The 22,187-nt window shown below is 43.4% G+C and overlaps 1 protein-coding gene across 4 annotated transcripts in view; it reads right to left on the bottom strand.

The window, feature by feature from the left end:
- ZMAT4 (zinc finger matrin-type 4) overlaps positions 1-22,187 on the bottom strand; it is a 286,981-nt gene that overhangs the window by 209,101 nt on the left and 55,693 nt on the right. For 3 of the 4 annotated variants that reach the window (XM_082230608.1, XM_082230605.1, XM_082230607.1), the window contains exon 2: positions 3,477-3,578. In XM_082230608.1, the coding sequence (XP_082086734.1) occupies positions 3,477-3,578 (102 nt within the window). Of the gene's footprint in view, positions 1-3,476; positions 3,582-22,187 lie in introns of all 4 variants that reach the window. The other variant, XM_082230606.1, reaches the window with a different exon arrangement.

Below are 22,187 nucleotides of genomic sequence, written 5' to 3'. Positions count from 1 at the left end.
CTGAGATGCAGGATAACTCTTTCTGCTGTTTCTCTAGCATCATCTGCGTAAAGAAAGGGTGGGTGGGTGAAAAACAGAGCCAGCAGGAATAGGGAGTGGATTCCACCACTGAGTGGAGGAAAAACCCACCCCCATTTCCACACACCTCCCCCAAATAAATCCACATTGCTCAGACAGAGCAGCAAAAATGGTAGCAGTCATTAGGCTTATTCTTGATAATGAAAACAAATCAGTGCTTTTTACAATGATTTGGCAGCAGAGAGCATTTGAGCAGAAAAACTGGTTGTGAGATTCTTCACTAAACTGTCCCCATGATGCAGGTCTGTTTCAGGTGGGGAGGTGAGGGTATCTTTCTTTCTCTCTCTCTTTAGCTGTCTTCCAAAACAGGAATAGCAGGTTAGAATTTGATACTTCCTTTGCAGTCAGAGCAGGGCTGGATGAACCATAAAGCAAAATAAGCAGGTGCTTAGGGCATCAAGGGAAGGGGGCACCACAGAAATTTTCTACTGCTGGATTTTTAACATTAATGGTCACAAATTGCTCAGCTGAGCATTCATTTTCTCAGCTGAAGGATATAAAAAATCCCAGCAGAACAACTGTGCAACAAGGCAGGCTGGATGCCTTACCTCTGCTAAGTATAGAACCAGATGCATTACGTAAGATTAATTTTGAGGATCAGATCAAACCCTTTGAAATTAGAAAAGTACAGAAATTTTTCAAGTATAAATAAAGGGGAAGTATACAAAAATAAACATTTTTTTCCGCTGTACTGTAGCTTTTGTTTCATTTCGGAAAATAAAATTTTATTTTATGGTTTCTTATTTAAAATTAGATATATATGGGGGCACCAAAATCTTTTAAGTGCTTTAGGGCCTCTAAAGGTCTTATTCCAGCCCTGAGTTAGAGAACAGCATATCCTGCAATAAAATTTTTATAAAATGAAATCACTCCTTTTTGTCTGTTTGTTGGTGTTATTAATTTACATTAATTAGCATCAGTTATGACAAAGACAAGCTGTTAGGTCAGTTTTCCCCATGCATTCCTTTGTTTTACCAGTTTGGGTGATTAGCAGTAAGGAAGGCCAGACACCCCTGTTAATGCCTCTGCTGTGATTACAAAAGTTAGCCCCCCCCCATTTGTATTTTACCCTTCCCCTTCCTTTCGTGGGCAATTCAGAGTAGAGAGAACAGGAGGTGCAAGCTGGCTTTGTCCCAAGCTGCTAGTGTCCCAACATTAGCGTGAGCAGACACTGCAGGGAGCAGAAGCCAGCACTCAGGCAGCTGGTGCGAGTTCCACAACCACAGCAATCCTGCTTCTTCCTCCACTGTCATCCAGCTTGCCTCTCTGCCAACCCAATAAAAAGCTGCTGCTTACCATCATTCCACTTTGCCACAGGTGGATATGATTTGCATTCCAGCTGCCCAGAACCATCAACCAGAGATGGGCAAATCTGTCAATTTTGGTTTCTGTCAGTTTTCAGTTCTCAGCATTTCCACATGAGATTTATTTTTAAAGTCAGTTGAAAATGATCAGCGTTTTGGCGCAAAATTCTCCTAATAGTTAATATTTATTTATATCCCCTCCCCAACTAGGATCCCATTTTATATACCCATTTCTTAATACAATTTCGCATAAAACACACCTTTTCCCATAGTGATTTCCCCCTAATATAATGTATTTTTGGCTGCTATTTGCACAAATATGTAGATGTTTATCCACTGTTTACCCTAGTATATGCATTTTTACACACATTACTTGGTTGGATAATTGCACTGAGAAATTCATAGAAGTGCACATTTCAAAGGATGGTTTTGTTCTGATTTACACATTATTTCAGAAAGTGTGAATTCGGTTCACTTTTGATTGCAAACTGAATCAAATTAGTCACCCCTACAGTCAAACGCCCTTTTGTTTCCATTAGTGTCACTCATCAATGACCAGTCTTTCCTCTGGGTCACATGACACCATCAATACAGCATTCTAAGGGCTCCTTTCAAACACTTTCTCTTGGTCATATTGTTCTGAAGTTGCCAGGCAGACCAGGACAGGTTTGTGGAAACAGGAGGAGCAAAACATATAGAAACCCACTGCTCACACTTTGCAGGGACCCCTTGCTCAAACCATGACCTGCTGATCATCAGGACAGACATGCTCTCAGTTGTATTATTACAATGAAGTCTGAAGTGTGTTTCTACATGTTTTATAGCCAGTTGATAACACCCTTTAACATGTCTTTTAGCAGACAGTCACACAAAAACCCTGAATGAATGTTTAGCCTGTGAATTTTTAACATTTATAATAGAAAGCTGAAAACATCTGACACACCATTGAGGATGAATGAGATATTCCGTTCAGTTGACATCTTAATGCAAAATTACATAATCTTCACTTTCCAAAACAATATGAAATGAAATGTAGCTATTCTTCAAAATTCATACATCTCCAAATTTTGCAATGGAATTTTCCAAACAAATAAACTTTCCAGTTGCTTTAAATGCTCACCATCCCTAAACATACATCCCTGTACAATCCAGCATATACAGGGATGGAGCCAAATTCGCAGCACAATCCCAGGCTACCCAATTTAAGTTCTATTGAGCTTAATGGGGCTCACTTTCAGATGAATGGGCATTGGCTGTGAGGAGGAAGGCAGTTCAACTAGCAGGATAGAAATGAGGTTGGAGGAAAAATCAGGAGGAATATCCAACTTTCCCTGCTGAATAAGGATGTGCCAGGAGACTGAGGTGGCTTTGGATCCTTTGGCACCCAGCCATTTCTCACCCCTCCCCTGGCACCCCACGGGCACACACACCCCTTTGGGCTCTCTTGTCACTGCTCAGATGCCAATTGGCCCAGGAGGTTAGAATTCACCATTGCATCTCGTTCTCTGATGTTGCAGCCTCACACACAGCAGATATAAAATAATCTCTAATGACAGAGCAGGACATCTGAGATTTCCCATGTTCCTGGGAGCCAGGGTCATAGAACTGCACCCAAATTTAGGTGACTTTAGTTCCCATTGAAAACAACGGGGCTTAGGCCATGATGAATAATTTGTCCCATTGATTTCGGTGGGACCTAAGACCAATTTACAGAGGCTGCTTACACATCACACATTTAGAGCACAATGCTTCCCACACAAAAAAATCCTGGGAACTATAATTTACCCCTCAAAGAGCTACAATTCCCAGCACCCCTAACAAGCTACAGTTCCCAAGACTCTTTGGTGGAAGTCATGTGCTTTAAATGTAGGCTTGTGTGCACAGCCTTACTCTGGATCCTACCCATTCTCCTTATTTTCTTTTTGTGGATCCAACAATAAGATTCTCACCCTGCTGCCCATTGAGAATGCCTATTCACAACAGCAATTGTACAAAGTTTGCACTGAGCAGTGGAAAATCAAAGATATTTGAGAAGCACCCCTTACAGACCTCTTTGTAGCCCAGAGGTACTGCAGCCCTCCAGATGTTTCTTACCTCGTAATGAGCCACACGCTGCGATTCTGATATTAGCTGAGCGCTGCACACTTTGCAGTAGCTTTCTGTGAATAATTCCTGGTCAATATCTGATGACTTCATCTGCTTATAGGGAAAAAAGAAAGGAAAACAATAAAAAATATGTGAATCGTTGTTGTCGCTGTCTTACTTGCAGCAGTTATAAAATAGCATTTCACAAAGACCCATGAAAAGAGCTGTGCAAATAACTTTTCTGAGGAAAAGTTGGAGATAAAATCAAAATTGTTGTTACAATTGAATTAGACTATTGGAAGAAAGTCTGTGCAATTATGTAGAATGTAGAATTGTAGCTGACACTCGAACTCAGGACACAAGGGAGAAACATGCTAAGAGGAAGGCACACTTGGCAAACCCTCACTGTGATCAACTCCCACCAGGAAACCAATGTCCCCACTGCGGAAGGATGTGTGGGTCCATAATTGGCCTACACAGTCACCTAAGGACTCATTGTTAAAATCCGTGTTTTAGGAAGACAATCTTACTCGGCTATGAGGGATCACCAAAGAAGAAGTCAGTCCTATCCATCTGAGAAGAACTTGCTTCTCATAAGTGCTGAAGTACAGAATAGAGTGAAAATGAGCTTTAAAAGTGAAAGTTACATTTTATGCTACTTCTGATTTCAGGATTGAGAATGTCATAGAACATGCTTTAAATGAACAGACTATGGATATGGATTTTTTGAATATGAGTGAAAGTCATTATACCAGTGGCTGCAAAAACAGAAGACAGGATCAAGATTGGAATTGCTGTATTTGGATTATAGATAAGACTATGTGCAGGACCTAGGAATAATTATTTCCGGATGATCAGAACACAGGAAGTCACTAAATCTGTTTAATTTGGAATGCATAATTGGCTTTATAAATAGTATTATGATTTGGTATGATTTGACAATGTAATGTTGTTGTTTAGTCGTTTAGTCGTGTCCGATTCTTCGTGACCCCATTGTAGTAATGTTACATTGTAATAATGTGGCCCATATTCATGTCATATTAATAAAAATTATATATATTTTTAAAAGATTGCATTGTGGACTTGGAAGGGACCCTGAGGATCATCTAGTCCAACCCCCTGCAATGCAAGAATCTCAACATGTTTGAAACCATACTGGCCTCTAGCAGTTTTATTGCTATATGTCAGTGACGGCAAGCCCTTCAGAGACCAAGTGCCCAAACTGCAACCCAAAACCAACTTATTTAACGCAAAGTGTCAACACGGCAATTTAACCAGTATATCTCATTTTTTTTGTGTGTTTCATTAAAAGAAATGCTTTATTAATCATTTTTCATGTATATACAACACGTAGTTATCTTCATTTCAGTCAGTCCAATAAGGATATCTATGCTCACAAATAAAATTACATATAATTTCAACTGTGTTTTCTACCCAAACATAAGACCTCCTATTCTCTCCATGTTTCGCTTTATAATAAACATATTACTTTAATTTGTTATTATTATTTGTAAAAATTCTCTTTTCTATTTTGATGTCATTTTCCTTTATATATAAAGGAGCACCTAGAAAGGAATGCTGTGATCACCAATAGTCAGCATGGATTTCTGAAAAATAAGTCATGTCAGACTAACCTGATCTCGTTTTTTGACAGAATTACAAGCCTGGTAGATGAAGGGAACACAGTGGATGTAGCCTACCTTGATTTCAGCAAGGCATTTGACAAGGTGCCCCATGATATTCTTGTAAAGAAGCTGGTAAAATGCAGTCTTGACTATGCTACCACTCAGTGGATTTGTAACTGGCTGACTGACCGAACCCAAAGGGTGCTCATCAATGGTTCCTCTTCATCCTGGAGAAGAGTGACTAGTGGGGTGCCACAGGGTTCTGTCTTGGGCCCGGTCTTATTCAACATCTTTATCAACGACTTGGATGATGGACTCAAGGGCATCCTGATCAAATTTGCAGATGACACCAAACTGGGAGGGGTGGCTAACACCCCAGAGGACAGGATCACACTTCAAAATGACCTTGACAGATTAGAGAACTGGGCCAAAACAAACAAGGTGAATTTTAACAGGGAGAAATGTAAAGTATTGCACTTGGGCAAAAAAAATGAGAGGCACAAATACAAGATGGGGGACACCTGGCTTGAGAGCAGTACATGTGAAAAGGATCTAGGAGTCTTGGTTGACCACAAACTTGACATGAGCCAACAGTGTGATGCGGCAGCTAAAAAAGCCAATGCAATTCTGGGCTGCATCAATAGGAGTAGAGCATCTAGATCAAGGGAAGTAATAGTGCCACTGTATTCTGCTCTGGTCAGTCCTCACCTGGAGTACTGTGTCCAGTTCTGGGCACCACAGTTCAAGAAGGACACTGACAAACTGGAACGTGTCCAGAGGAGGGCAACCAAAATGGTCAAAGGCCTGGAAACGATGCCTTATGAGGAACGGCTAAGGGAGCTGGGCATGTTTAGCCTGGAGAAGAGGAGGTTAAGGGGTGATATGATAGCCATGTTCAAATATATAAAAGGATGTCACATAGAGGAGGGAGAAAGGTTGTTTTCTGCTGCTCCAGAGAAGCAGACACGGAGCAATGGATCCAAACTACAAGAAAGAAGATTCCACCTAAACATTAGGAAGAACTTCCTGACAGTAAGAGCTGTTTGACAGTGGAATTTGCTGCCAAGGAGTGTGGTGGAGTCTCCTACTTTGGAGGTCTTTAAGCAGAGGCTTGACAACCATATGTCAGGAGTGCTCTGATGGTTTTTCCTGCTTGGCAGGGGGTTGGACTCGATGGCCCTTGTGGTCTATTCCAACTCTATGATTCTATGATTCTATGATTCTATATCATTTACAGAAATCATTCAAAGGGAACTACTGCGCTTACATTACAACTATTTTTCAAGTAGTTCTTGAAGTTATCCAATTCTAGAATGAACTCCTGTCTAGGTTTGTCTCTGATTCTTTCAGAAAGAGAGGCTAATTCTGCATATTCTGTAAGTTTGAGTAACCATTCATCTCTAGTAGGAAGTTTGTCATTTTTCCAATATGACGCAATAAGCACCCTCGTGGCCGCAGTTGTGTACAGAAAATTTTTTCTTAAGCCCTTGTGGATATCTGTACCTGTAATACTCAAAAGAAATGTTTCTGGTTTTTAAGGAAAATTTACCTTTAGCATTATTTTTAGTTCTGAGTGTATGTCATTCCAGAACTCTTTGACTTTTCGGCAGGTCCACCATATGTGAAACATGGTGCCTCCTGTTTCCCCACATCTCCAACAAACATCTGGTGTGTTTTTATACATCTTAGAGAGTTTATGTGGCGTCAGGTAAAGGTAAAGGGACCCCTAACCGTTAGGTCCAGTCGTGGCCGACTCTGGGGTTGCGGCGCTCATCTCGCTTTACTTGCCAAGGAAGCCGGCGTACAGCTTCCGGGTCATGTGGCCAGCATAACTAAGCCGCTTCTGGCGAACCAGAGCAGTGCACGGAAACACTGTTTACCTTCCCACCGGAGCAATACCTGTTTATCTACTTGCACTTTGACGTGCTTTCAAACTTCTAGGTGGGCAGGGTCAGGTACCACCGGTATAACATTTTTTGCATATTTTCCTTTATGGAGTAACAGGCAACAAACCTCTAATTTACCTTCCACAAATTCTCCCATTGGGACATCTGTATAGTGTGGCCTAGATCTTGGGCCCATTTAATCATAGCCGACTTAACCTCCTCTGGGAAGTCAAGGAGGAGTTGGTAAGCCTTAGAAAGTGTTTTAATTTTGGAATTAATGACATCTGTTTCAAATCTTGTATTTTCTACCTCAAACCTTTTTTTTTGTCAACCTTAAATCTTTCAAGCAATTGATAGTACAGTAGTACCTCAAGTTACAAAGCCCCAGGTTACAAATACTTCAGGTTACAAATGCCACTAATCTGGAAGAGTTGAGAACATTGCCCCAGGATGAGAATGGAAATGGTGTGCTGGCGGCGCAGTAGCAGCTAGAGGCCCCATTAGCAAAAGCGCACCTCTAGTTAAGAACAGTTTCAGGTTAAGAACGGACCTCTAGAACGAATTAAGTTCGCAACTAGAGGTACCACTGTATTGAAACCAGTCACTCATTTGATCCCTTACTTCTTCAAATGTTTTTAATTTTAATTGGTTTCCTTCCTCCTTAAGTAATGTTCGGTAGGTGGGCCAATTCCTACTTGAATTTTTCCTCTTTATGGCTAATGCCTCAGTTGGTGAGATCCACTATGGTGTCTTCTGTTCTAGAAGGTCTCTATATTTATCCCAGGCTCTAAATAAGGATTTTCTAATGATGTGATTGGTAAAATCCTTGTGTATTTTAGCTTTTTCATAAATCAGATATGCATGCCAATCATATCTGATATTGAATCCTTCAAGATCTAATGTCTGGGTTCCCCATTACAGTGGTACCTCGGGTTTAATTAAGTACTTAATTAATTCCGGAGGTCCGTTCTTAACCTGAAACTGTTCTTAACCTGAAGCACCACTTTAGCTAATGGGACCTCCCGCTGTTGCTGCGCCGCCGGAGCATGATTTCTGTTCTCATCCTGAAGCAAAGTTATTAACCTGAAGCACTATTTCTGGGTTAGCGGAGTCTGTAACCTGAAGCGTATGTAACCTGAAGCATATGTAACCCGAGGTACCACTGTATACACCATTCCCTTAACCAGGTGAGACAGACTGCCTCATAGTACAGTGAGAAGCCTCCTCTGTCCTTAGTGTCAATGAGTATTTGATGTCTTATTCTAGGCCTCTTCCCCTGCCAGATAAATTTTGAGGTGTATCGTTGCCATTCCCTGAAGCGGTCTGTCCCACCCAGTATCAGGATTGATTGGAAAAGGAATTATAATTTGGGGAGCACATTCATTTTTGTTATAGAGATCCTTCTTAAAACGGATAATTTCAATTTGCTACAGGTATCCAAGTTTCTTCTGATTTCAGCCCAAGCTGGGGCATAATTATCCTGGTATAAGTTGATATTCTTTGAGGATATCCAAATGCGCAAATATTTAGCTTTTTGGCAGATCTTTAATCCTGATGTTTTTTCTAAGTCTGCTCTTTCTTCATTTGTTATATTTTTGACTAATATTTTAGTTTTTGACTTATTTAATTTAAAGCCTGCCACCTTGTCAAAATTTTCCATCACCTCAATTGATCTATGAAGACTTTCTTTAGGGTTTTCTGTCATCACCAGCAGGTCATCAGCGAATGTCTTCACTTTATACACCCTTTCTCCTAGTGTTATTCCTTTAATCATATTATCTTCTCATATCATCTTATTTAATACAGTGGTACCTCGTTTTGAGTCCGCCCCGTTTAGCATCCATTTCATGGAACGTCTGCGGCAAACCTGGAAGTACTGGAATGGGTTACTTCTGGGTTTGCCACTCGCACACTCGCAGAAGCACAAAATCACACTTCAAGCATGAGCAGAAGCACAAAACCGCTCCACACGCGTGCTCAGAGCGGCACTTTGTCGAGAGTCCCTTTCGTCGGGTTAGGGTCCCTTTCGTTGAGCATCCGGGGCTCCAGAACAGATACTGGACTCAAAACAAGGTACCAATGTACTTCCAAGATCAAAATAAATATTAAAGGAGACAGCGGGCAGCCTTGGCATGTTCCCTTGCGTATTGGTCATTCTTCTTCTTTTCTGTGTGTTTCATGCTTCTTCTTTATGACTGCTGTTGTAATAAATAATCCTTCTTAAAAGTTATTGCATTACATTCTTCATTAAATTATTTTCCCATTGATATATAATTTTATGGTATAACTTAGTGCTTTTTTTCTAAAATAAATGTTTAGAGGTACTCTCATCTTGACTCATGAAAATCACCACGGGGGGTGGGGTGGAATAAATACAGTTCAAATCAGGGGAAATAAGTTTGCAGGGCATCAGTTGAGGAAGGAGCAAAAAGGGTTTTCTTATGTGTGTGTGTGTGTGTTTCTTTGTGGCTGATTAGCTGTTTTCCCTGTGTAAAGGTCAGAGGGGGCAGGGTTTCTGTTGAGGCAGGGGATTAGCTGTGGGAGGAGCTTATCAGAGTTTGCAGGGCATCAGTTGAAGAAGGAGCAAAAAGGGTTTTCTTGTGTCTGTTAGATCCATCTTTTAGATTTAGGGGAGCTAGTCTCAAACGTTTGTTGGGGGAGATCTAGGTGTTTTTTTGTGTGGGGGAAGTTATTTGTCCTGTCTTCAAGCTTTTTATGATGGAGGACCTCTGTAGCCAACCCCAACGACACGATCTCAAGATGGAAGGGGAGGGAACAGCTGCAGTCGCCTGCGATTCCTGCGCAATGTTTGCCATCTTGCCAAAGGTTGCAGGCAGCTTTACCTGCAGCAATTGCATGTTGATTGCCCTCTTAAAAGACAAAGTCCAGCAACTGGAGGAACGTGTAGCTACGCTCCAAAGAATTAGAGAGCTGGAGCTCTTCTTGGAAGCAACAGAGCACACCATCTCCACCAAGGAGGAGACAGGGGACTCCCCTGAGAAGGAGGCTAGTTCACCAACACAGGAGCCAGATATATGGAGAAACGTGACTCAAAGAAGTAGGAGGCCCAGGGTTCACTCTGATTGCTTAGAAATACACAATCGCTTTGAGGTCCTCTCCCCTAGCATGGAAGACGAAGAGCAGACTCCATTTGAGGATCTCTCCCTCATTACAGTCGATCAGGTATATGAAGACGAGCAGCAAAGTCAGTCCTCAAGGAATGTGCGGGCGACCTTGGAACGGACAGCTCACGGAAGAACCCCGACCAAACCCAAGAGGAGGCGTGTAGTGGTGATAGGGGATTCCCTACTGAGGGGAACAGAAGCAGTGATCTGTGGGCCTGACAAGATGTCTCGGGAAGTGTGCTGTCTCCCCGGGGCTAAGATCCAAGATGTAACTGAACGACTGCAAGGAATCATAAAACCCACTGACAAATACCCCTTCCTCTTGGTTCATGTGGGAACCAATGACACTGCAAGCAATAGCCTCCAGAAGATCAAAAGAGACTATGAGGCTCTCGGCAGGAAATTGAAGCAACTAAATGCACAAATTGTCATCTCATCTGTCCTCCCAGTTGAACGACGTGGCCCAGGGAGAGAGGGGAAAATAATGGAAGTGAACAGCTGGCTTCGCAAATGGTGTAAACAGGAACGGTTTGGATTCTTAGATCACGGACTGCAGTTTCTTGAAGATGGACTTCTGGCAAGTGATGGGCTGCACCTCACAACGGTTGGGAGAAATGTTTTTGCCAAAAATCTCAGAAACCTCATCAGGAGGGCTTTAAACTGACTAATGTGGGGGAGGGAGACAGTGCTCCTGAAGGTAGGAGTCTATCAATTAATGAAGATGATCATCCAAATGTCATAGACCAAATGGAGCAAACAGCACGCGGACCTAGTGGTGGGAGGAAAAAATCCTTAAATAAGAGATACGGGAGAATGATTAATGGACTTCAATGTCTGTACACTAATGCGCAAAGCATGGGAAATAAACAAGATGAGCTTGAGCTCTTGGTACAGCAAACTAAATATGACATAATAGGCATCACTGAAACCTGGTGGGATAAGTCCCACGATTGGAATGTAATAATGGGGGGATACAATCTATTTCAGAGAAACAGACCAGACAAGAAAGGAGGAGGAGTGGCGTTATATGTCAGGGATGTGTATACCTGTGAAGAGATCCAAGATTTAGATCCTCAAAGCCAAAGTGAGAGCATTTGGGTCAAAATTAAGGGAGAGAAGAATAACAGAGACCTCATTGTGGGAGTTTACTATAGATCCCCAAGCCAAACGGAGGACATAGATGATGCCTTCCTGGAACAGATGGCCAAGCATGCAAAAGGAAGGGAGATAGTAGTAATGGGGGACTTCAATTACCCGGATATTTGTTGGACGTCAAACTCAGCCAAGAGCATAAGGTCAAACAGATTCCTCACTGGCCTTGCAGACAACTTCATTGTCCAGAAGGTGGGAGAAGCAACAAGAGGAACAGCCATTTTAGATCTGGTCCTAACCAATGTTGATGACCTGGTTAGTGGGGTAGAAGTGGAAGGATCATTAGGCGCGAGTGATCATGCTCTTCTGAAGTTTACTATACAGTGGAAAGGAGCAGCCAAGCATACTAACACCCCAGAGGACAGGATCACACTTCAAAACGACCTTGACAGATTAGAGAACTGGGCAAAAATAAACAAGATGAATTTTAACAGGGAGAAATGTAAAGTATTGCACTTGGGCAAAAAAAATGAGAGGCACAAATACAAGATGGGGGACACCTGGCTTGAGAGCAGTACATGTGAAAAGGATCTAGGAGTCTTGGTTGACCACAAACTTGACATGAGCCAACAGTGTGACGCGGCAGCTAAAAAAGCCAATGCAATTCTGGGCTGCATCAATAGGAGTATAGCATCTAGATCAAGGGAAGTAATAGTGCCACTGTATTCTGCTCTGGTCAGACCACACCTGGAGTACTGTGTCCAGTTCTGGGCACCACAATTCAAGAAGGACACTGACAAACTGGAACGTGTCCAGAGGAGGGCAACCAAAATGGTCAAAGGCCTGGAAACGATGCCTTATGAGGAACGGCTAAGGGAGCTGGGCATGTTTAGCCTGGAGAAGAGGAGGTTAAGGGGTGATATGATAGCCATGTTCAAATATATAAAAGGATGTCACATAGAGGAGGGAGAAAGGTTGTTTTCTGCTGCTCCGGAGAAGCGGACATGGAGCAATGGATCCAAACTACAAGAAAGAAGATTCCACCTAAACATTAGGAAGAACTTCCTGACAGTAAGAGCTGTTTGACAGTGGAATTTGCTGCCAAGGAGTGTGGTGGAGTCTCCTAATTTGGAGGTCTTTAAGCAGAGGCTTGACAACCATATGTCAGGAGTGCTCTGATGGTGTTTCCTGCTTGGCAGGGGGTTGGACTCGATGGCCCTTGTGGTCTCTTCCAACTCTATGATTCTATGATTCTTTGATTCTATACTAGGACTCAATTTCTTGACTTTAAGAAAGCCGACTTCATAAAACTTAGGGAAGTGCTGGGTGAGATCCCATGGACAACAATACTAAAAGGAAAGGGAGTTCATGAGGGCTGGGAGTTTGTTAAGAGGGAGATACTAAAAGCACAACGTCAGGCAATACCAATGAGACGGAAACATGGAAGGTGCCTAAAGAAGCCAGGGTGGCTATCTAAAGAACTTTTAACTGAATTAAGATTAAAAAAGGATGTGTACAAAAAATGGAAAAGGGGGGAAACCACCAAAGAGGAATTCAAACAAATAGCCAGCACGTGTAGACACAAAGTCAGAAAAGCTAAAGCACAGAATGAACTCAGGCTTGCTAGAGAGGTTAAAAGCAACAAAAAAGGCTTTTATGGGTATGTTCGTAGCAAAAGGAAGAACAAAGAAACAATGGGGTCACTCAGAGGAGAAGATGGTGAAATGCAAACAGGGGACACAGAAAGGGCTGAACTACTCAATGCCTTCTTTGCCTCAGTCTTCTCCGATAAAGAAAACAATGCCCGACCTGAAGAATTTGGAGCAAATGATTCAGCAAAGGAAACACAGCCCAGAATAACTAAGGAGATAGTACAAGAATATTTGGCTAGTTTAGATGTATTCAAGTCTCCAGGGCCAGATGAACTGCATCCAAGAGTATTAAAAGAACTGGCAGATGTGATCTCAGAACCACTGGCAGTCATCTTTGAGAATTCCTGGAGAACAGGCGAAGTCCCGGCAGACTGGAGGAGGGCAAATGTTGTCCCTATTTTCAAAAAGGGGAAAAGAGAGGACCCAAATAATTACCGCCCAGTCAGTCTGACATCAATAGCAGGGAAGATTCTGGAGCAGATCATTAAGCAAACAGTCTGTGAGCACCTAGAAAGGAATGCTGTGATCACCAATAGTCAGCATGGATTTCTGAAAAATAAGTCATGTCAGACTAACCTGATCTCGTTTTTTGACAGAATTACAAGCCTGGTAGATGAAGGGAACGCAGTGGATGTAGCCTACCTTGATTTCAGCAAGGCATTTGACAAGGTGCCCCATGATATTCTTGTAAAGAAGCTGGTAAAATGCGGTCTTGACTATGCTACCACTCAGTGGATTTGTAACTGGCTGACTGACCGAACCCAAAGGGTGCTCATCAATGGTTCCTCTTCATCCTGGAGAAGAGTGACTAGTGGGGTGCCACAGGGTTCTGTCTTGGGCCCGGTCTTATTCAACATCTTTATCAACGACTTGGATGATGGACTCAAGGGCATCCTGATCAAATTTGCAGATGACACCAAACTGGGAGGGGTGGCCAACACCCCAGAGGACAGGATCACACTTCAAAACGACCTTGACAGATTAGAGAACTGGGCAAAAATAAACAAGATGAATTTTAACAGGGAGAAATGTAAAGTATTGCACTTGGGCAAAAAAAATGAGAGGCACAAATACAAGATGGGTGACACCTGGCTTGAGAGCAGTACATGTGAAAAGGATCTAGGAGTCTTGGTTGACCACAAACTTGACATGAGCCAACAGTGTGACGCGGCAGCTAAAAAAGCCAATGCAATTCTGGGCTGCATCAATAGGAGTATAGCATCTAGATCAAGGGAAGTAATAGTGCCACTGTATTCTGCTCTGGTCAGACCACACCTGGAGTACTGTGTCCAGTTCTGGGCACCACAATTCAAGAAGGACACTGACAAACTGGAACGTGTCCAGAGGAGGGCAACCAAAATGGTCAAAGGCCTGGAAACGATGCCTTATGAGGAACGGCTAAGGGAGCTGGGCATGTTTAGCCTGGAGAAGAGGAGGCTAAGGGGTGATATGATAGCCATGTTCAAATATATAAAAGGATGTCACATAGAGGAGGGAGAAAGGTTGTTTTCTGCTGCTCCAGAGAAGCGGACACGGAGCAATGGATCCAAACTACAAGAAAGAAGATTCCACCTAAACATTAGGAAGAACTTCCTGACAGTAAGAGCTGTTTGACAGTGGAATTTGCTGCCAAGGAGTGTGGTGGAGTCTCCTAATTTGGAGGTCTTTAAGCAGAGGCTTGACAACCATATGTCAGGAGTGCTCTGATGGTGTTTCCTGCTTGGCAGGGGGTTGGACTCGATGGCCCTTGTGGTCTCTTCCAACTCTATGATTCTATGATTCTATGAAATACAGTGGTACCTTAGTTTTCAAACAGCTTAGTTCTCGAACTACTTGGAACCTGAACGCTTCAAACCTGGAAATGAGTGTTCCAGTTTTGGAACTTTTTTCGGAAGTTGAACATGCTCTCTTCTGAGTATAACTTCCATTTTGAATGCCACACTTCCGTTTTCCTAGTGAGGAAAGGCACCTGCCACCCTCCAACGCTGGGTTCTGCCGTTGCAGCCACAACATCAACCACCCCCTCCTCCAGCTCTGGCAGCTCCGGCACTGAGTGAGGCTGGGCCAGGGCAGAAAGCGAGCAGGCAAGGGATGTTGCCACTGCCACCCCCCCCCGCCTGCTCCTACTTGCAGGCGAGTAGGAGTGGGATCGGGCTGCTCCGCTGGGCAGTGTTGCTGCTCACATGGGAACAGGAGCTGGATCAGGGCTGCTCAACTGGGGAGGTGCAGGATCCCTCACACTTTCCATTGAGGGGTTCGCGGCTGCACTCCCCTCAAGGGAGAAGTTTAAAGCAGCCCCCACCTCCGCATCAGATCCCCTGCAACCCCGTGAAGGCAGCCAGGCTGAATAGTTGCTGGGGTTGGGGAAGGTGGAGGCAGCCCTGAAGCTGCACCTGAGAGCCCCTGCACCACCTGAAGGCAGCCAGGCACTCCTTCGATGAGCTGCCCAATGCTGCTCCTACTTGCTTGCAAGCAGGAGTGGAGGCGGGGATCTCTCAGCACAAAGTGCACTCCACTTCTGAGAGATCCCCGCCTCCACTCCTGCTTGCGCTTGAGCCCTACTCTCCCCCTCACCCCCAGCAGAGAAGCAGCTGCCCTGCTGGGGCGACGCGTGCCATAGGTTCGCCACCATTGCTATATGTCTTGCCACCCAAATTCCACCAAAGAAATCCTTTTTCATTGTACTTTTCAGAACAAAGGCATAAATTAGACATTACAGAAACCATTTCCAGAGGGGCTGCTGTGTGAGCCTCTTGCAGAAAAGACAACAAAAGGCTTTGTAGCACATTAAAGGCTACCCAATGTATTATGGCATAAGCTTTCCTATACGACAGTCCCCAATATGAACTATAAAATTGTGATTTTTCTTTAGTCAAAATGAGAGTACCCCTAAACATTTTTTTTAGAAAAAAGCATTGTGTATATGGATACTGTTTATGTCTTTTGACATGGTGTTATTCTACTTTTGTGTGTGAATATATTTATATACACTCTTAGATAGTAAGTGGAAATAATTAAATAAACCAGTAAGCAAACTAGCAGCATGCTGCCAGGCTCTGCCACACCTCAACAGCCTTGACTTTCGCTTTTCGTAGGAAACACGAGACAGAGATAACAGAAATGCTGCTAACTCCATGCTGGAGCTACAAACATTAATGCAAAGTTGTTTACTGCAGATGTAAATGAAAATTTGATACTGGCTCAGTCACAAAGCAATTTGCAGAGACAATTGTTTGGCACACTGTTCACAACAGGGCTGTGACTGAAGAGCCGAGGCATCTTTCTTAAGAAATGCTCAACCAGAAGTGACAATTCTGTAGTTTTGAATCCCTCGCCCAAACATGTTCTCTCCAGCTAGAGAAAAGTGCCGTGATGGTTCTGTATTTCAGGATTTTCTGTCAAAGGAAACAATGAACATGTACCACTCACTTGAGCTTACCAGAGCCTTCAAAATATTTGTGTCCTCCTGCAGTTTTCAGTAAAGATTCCCTCTCATTCATGGATGACCTGCTTCAAGGAAAGCTGGCATCGCTGTTCCTTCCTCCCTTGTTATCTGGGTGACTGGAGATCACCCACTGAGAGCAAGGGGGAGCCCAGGGGGAGTAGCAAATTGCTCCTTAAAGGGTGAGACTCCCTTCTAAGCAGATTCGAAGATGAGGTTAGAAGCTAGAAACAAAGGGGTGGGTGGAATGGGGGTGCTGGGCTCATTCAATCCTTCTAATGAGATACACAAGTGTTTAATGAATTCACAAGTGTTGTTGACTCAGAAATGAGTAGGCATCCTTTTATCAGCCTAAGAGGTGGGGGAACTTTTTCAGCCCAAGGGCCACATTCCCTTTACAAAGTACAGCTTCCAGAATTATTTGGGGCAAGACACAAGATTATAAGGTGCTATCATAATATTTTCAATGCAAGGTGTGAATGTGGCCTATATGATGAGGCTGCAAGGTCACATGGATCAGACTTGCCCCATCACTGATGCACAGAGTGGCCACAAACAGACCATCCATGCTTTTGCCACTGTGTGCCAGGATATGCCCTCACTTAAGCTAGGGTTGCATCTCGTTCATTTGGAAGAGATCCATGTGTGTACAAGACTCCCTTTCCATGCTGTGTAGGCATTAGGGGATTATGGCAGCCCTGTGCAATGGGATTGGGGCTAGAACATATGCCCCTGCAGCCCCACTCATGCATTTTTCTATTCTTCTTTTGGGAGGGGTGACATCTGAACCTGCTATTAAGGCTACCTAAGGTTGAGTGTGAGTAAAGAAAAGGCATTCCCAGCTTACATTCTAAGGCTGAAATTCTATACAGAAGAAGGTCACGAGATGGTCCATAGCTTGGTTGTAGACCATCTGCTTTGCATTCAGAAGATACCAGGTTCAATCCCAGCATTTCCAGATAGGGCTGGAACTGTAACCCTGGTAAGTCAGTGTGGACAGCACTAAGCTGGATGGACCAATGGTCTAACTCAGTATGAAGGTAGCTTTTTATTGATAAATCAAGATGCAAATCCTAGCAAGGACCTGAGAAGCCAACTGAAGGCTCCTACATGTCTCACACTTCTTACCTTATGACATGACCCCTAAATCTAGCATGGAGCCAGAGTCAGAGATGGGAAGTCAGGTCTGGGTCAGGGCTCAGAGCTGACTTCTGAAGTTAGGAAGACCCTTGTGTCTGAGACTGTTGAAAAAAAGTTCCAGAAGAACCTCCCAGGCCACCAAGGGAGCTCTGCAGGGCAGAGCCTGGACCCTTCTCAGGCACCTTCCCCATAGCTTGAAGAACAGGTGCCTCCCACTGCAAATCACAAATCCAGCAGTGCAGGCGGGGCATCTGGAGGGAGGCTGCAGGAGAGAGGAGGAGTGATTGTCTTCAGGGCAGAGAGTTGGTCCTTTAAGGCTCTGAGGTTCTCTACAAGGGGGTGGAGTCTGGAGGAGATAGTCTGGAGATAGAGGCTTGGAAAGCCTTAGTCTATTTCTAGTGTTCCTGGGAGTAAGTTGCTACTTCCATGGCCTTGGAACCTATGATCAGCTTTGCCTGACCTCTTTCTCCATGGGATTGGGAAATGCACAGCATCAAGACAGCCAAAGGTGAAGGTCTAAGGCAGCTTCCTTTATCTTGATTTTAATTCGATTTTAAGCTGTATTTCAGTCAATTGCTGGATTTTATGTCTTAATGTATTATATATATTTTTTTTGATGTTAGCCGCCCTGAGCCCGGTTCTGGCCAGGGAGGGTGGGATATAAATAAAATTTATTTTTATTTTTATTATTTCTAAACTTGTTGCTCCATAGGAGAAGATGTGTGTTGAATTCTGCTGCAAGTTACTGTGCTAGATGAGGCCCATGTTGAATATTCTCTTTGTCTTTTTGAGGCCAGAAACAGTGTTGGGAGGGAGAGAGATCTTTTCCCTAACATGTTTTCATTGAAACAATATTCACCCCCCCAAAAAAAAAAAATCAATTGTCCACTTTCCAGCTATTTTCTGGTGTTTCAATGCCGCCACCCCACCTTCTAGCTATGGCTCATTTCCTGTGCCTATATTATTTATTTGTTTATATACTCTATTTATAGACCATCCTAATGGCTCCCAAGGTAGTTTACAATAGAGCCAAATTAAAATAATTCACCAATACAGCAATCTGAGTCTACGTATAAACAAATCTAGAAACTAAATGGGCATGGAGTCTACCTCTTGCAACAATGAGCGGAGCACAAAGCCACATGGCCAATTCCAACTAGCTTGGGATCATCATGTCACGACTGGTATACTGTCGCCCTGCTAGCTAGTCAGTCAGATCTGGCCAGGTGATTCTGCTGCATATACATCATATATTTGAAGTACATTTTAAAAACATGATTTCCCCCAAAGAATCCTGGGAACTGTAGTTTAGCCATCACAGAGCTACAATTCCCAGCACCCTCAACAAACTACAGTTCCCAGGATTCTTTGTGCTTTAAATGTATGGTGTATATGCAGCCAAAGTCACTGAGGTTAATGTACTGAACCAAAAGAGAAGTGGGTGGGGATGTCAATAAACAGGCAAAACATTTCTGAAGACCTTGTGGGGGAGATGTCAGAAGACAGTACGCAGTTGGTGATGTTGCAGAAATATTCCCAATTAGGAATGTGCACCAACCACAACATGAAGTTCAGACACTGATTCATTGTTTCAAAAACAGCCCACTTTGGTTCAAGAGCTATACAGGCTCCCAGATTTGGCTTACAGTCCTTCAAAGTCCACTTCATCTCTCCCTAGTGGGAAAAACAAGAAGTGCCATTTGTTTCCTTTTGACAGATACGTAAGAAATTTGCAGGCATGCAGTGGATAAATCCTGCCAAAATACAGTAAATAGGCCCAGGGGCTTTCATGCTGGGCACCTTTATTTTGTTAAACAAACAAATAAATAAAGTGTCAACAACATTTTTCCATTTGGGGGAGAGATTTCAAGTTTTCCTGAAAAGTCAGCCATTACAGTTTTTGAGTGTGTAAAAAATAGAATAATAATCTCTCCGCGTGTTTTGTGGGCAAATAGGTTGCAAACTGTAGGCATCTGAGAGGAGTCCCTGAATAAGAAACCTGCCAAATTGCGACAAATAGGTTGAGGGGCTTTTGAGCTACACATCTTTGAATTTGATTTTATGGTGGGAAGAACTAGAAGGAGTTGATTTTTTGGGTAATATTATTCCCTGTGATTAACAAGCTAGACCTGCCAGTCATAAAAGAGCTCTCCCCATGCTGGCATACAGTGGTACCTCGGGTTACAGACGCTTCAGGTTACAGACTCCGCTAACCCAGAAATAGTACCTCAGGTTAAGAACTTTGCTTCAGGATGAGAACAGAAATTGCGCGGCGGCAGCAACAGGAGTCCCCATTAGCTAAAGTGGTACCTCAGGTTAAGAACAGTTTCAGGTTAAGAATGGACCTCCAGAATGAATTACGTTCTTAACCTGAGGTACCACTGTATTCGTAAAGCTTAGAGACGTTAAGTTTCACTCTTGCAAAGCTGCTCCCTCCCGCAAAACACTGGGAGTGGTACGTAGCCCTCAGGCTGAAGAAGCTGCCCAGATTTGCATCTACACCAGGCTTCCTCAACCTCGGTCCTCCAGATGTTTTTGGCCTACAACTGCCATGATCCCTAGCTAGCAGGACCAGTGGTCAGGGATCATGGGAATTGTAGTCTCAAAACATCTGGAGGACCAAGGTTGAGGAAGCCTGATCTACACATATAAGCATATGCAAATATTGTGCACAGCTGTGCCCCTTTTGCTCCCCCCCCCTTGGTATTTTTTTGACAATGCATAAGCAACCACCCTATAAACCAGTGGTTCCCAATTAGGGTCTGGAGAACCCTGGGGTCCGCGGAATGCACCCAGGGGGTCCACAGTCCCATCTCTTGTCTCCCCCAACTAAATTTTTGCATGGTAATATCACAAATTTTATGGTCTGTTTTAGTGCTGTGCGATTCTTCAATATACAGTATTGGCCCAAATCAGTTTTGAAATCACACTGTGATAATGATTTTGACCCAGCAATATGCATCAATATCTCGCTCCTCATGCAAGGGAGAACAGGGAAGCCGATTTCAAGGCACTGCCAATATCACACAATGATCTCAGCCAATAATGCTGATGCTGTGAGCTGCCTTCCCTCACACTGAGGGAGAGCAGGGCAGCCAATCCCTTCCCCTTCCCACGCGGTGGAGGGGTGGAGGTGACTGCTTCTTCTCCTTCCCCCACCCACCTGATCTCCGTGACTGCTCCATCCCTCTTCCCCACACCTGATTTCCAATTTCAGATATCGTGATATATCAGAATATCACAATGTTAAACTGCTGATATATCACAATGTTGAAAATGAGGTATTGTTCAGCCCTAGTATGTTTTTAGTATATCTAAAATCCTGTGCTTATTAAGGGCTACTGCACATTTTGTTCAAAAAAATGTTTTGTACAGGTAACTACCATAGTTACCAAAATTTTCAAAAGGAGGGGGCCCATGGCTTGGCTTTTGAAAAACAGGGGGTCCTCAGTAATTAGCTAATTGGGAACCTCTGCTATAGAGACTTTGCCTGACCCTGAGCTCCTGCAAACCTGCTGGTCTCTTCAGGGGAACTGAGTGAATGAGCCATCTCCTACTCCTCTGCACATTTTGCTTCAGGTGCTGCTGCACAGAGCAGATGCTGAGCTGCCCTTTTCAGATCCCATTTCAGTTTGCACACAGGTGAGCAGCCTTGCCAGGAAGAATAATACCCAACAGAGGAGGTCCATGACTTGGCAAGGGGCTCCTATTTGCCCACAATTCTGGTCATAGCTACACAGTCTCACTTTTGACTGCTGCAGGTCCCTTGAAGATTTAGCTTTATTGTAAGAGCTGCATGCACACTTGCAAAAAATAATGTTCATAGGTACAATCAAAATTCTATACCCAAAATGTTGCAAATAAAAGAAATGTGCATCAAAGTACTGTGCCTAATTCATTTGTTTCCAAGATCCCCCCCCCCCGGCCCGGCCTAATAATTTGGCAGCGGGGACTGCAGAGGGCAAAAAAGGAAGAGGAACTGAGAGAGGGGGGGGAATCAATATTTAATAGCAATAATAAGAATAATATGACACAAAAATTGCTACTTGGGATGCAAAGCAAGGGCACATACATTTATGTTGTAATTATATCAGTATAATTGGTTGAACTCCATTGCACTTTCATAAAACTGGGCTGCAAATAAGAATGTCAACTGACATGGGGAGGGGGTGATGGATTGCTTTCAAGCCATAAAAGCAAGAGATAAACGTGTGCCCTTTTAAAAGAACCAAAATGAAAGCTATACATCTTAGATCAGACTTTCCCAACTGGCTAGTGGACTACAGCTCCCACCAGCCCCAAACAGCATGCAGGATGTAAACAGGCAACAATTTCCTCTGCAGCCTTTGTTCATTGCAACCAGCACTGTTTCTGTTCTGCTACACCTCAGCTTCCACTAAAACCTATGCTGCTCATCTTGTTATCTGCTACGGCTGAAACGAATGTACTTAATTTCATTACATTCCAATGGACAAAAACCACCAGCTAATACTGCCCATATTAACTTGCATAATTTCTATTTCTGACCTCCAACAAATGTGTGAACTGCAGCAGTTCCTACTGCTTTTTCTGATGGACATTTCTAACCAGTATGACCAATAGGTGAGGGTGGGTTGTATTCCAAAAACACTTTGGGATTCCCTGTGGGATGTGAAACACAGAGCAGTCAAATACAACATTCCTAGGGTGGACATAAAAGGGGATGTCTGGACCAGCCAATCAGAACTTCCTGTTTCCTCCTGGGCTGGGACAGACTTC

Source organism: Podarcis vaucheri, assembly GCF_965113315.1.
Source record: "Podarcis vaucheri genome assembly, chromosome: 7".
Taxonomy (NCBI): Eukaryota; Metazoa; Chordata; class Lepidosauria; order Squamata; family Lacertidae; genus Podarcis; species Podarcis vaucheri.
Note: the sequence above shows the minus strand (reverse complement) of the source record. Positions and strands in the feature narration are given on the sequence as shown.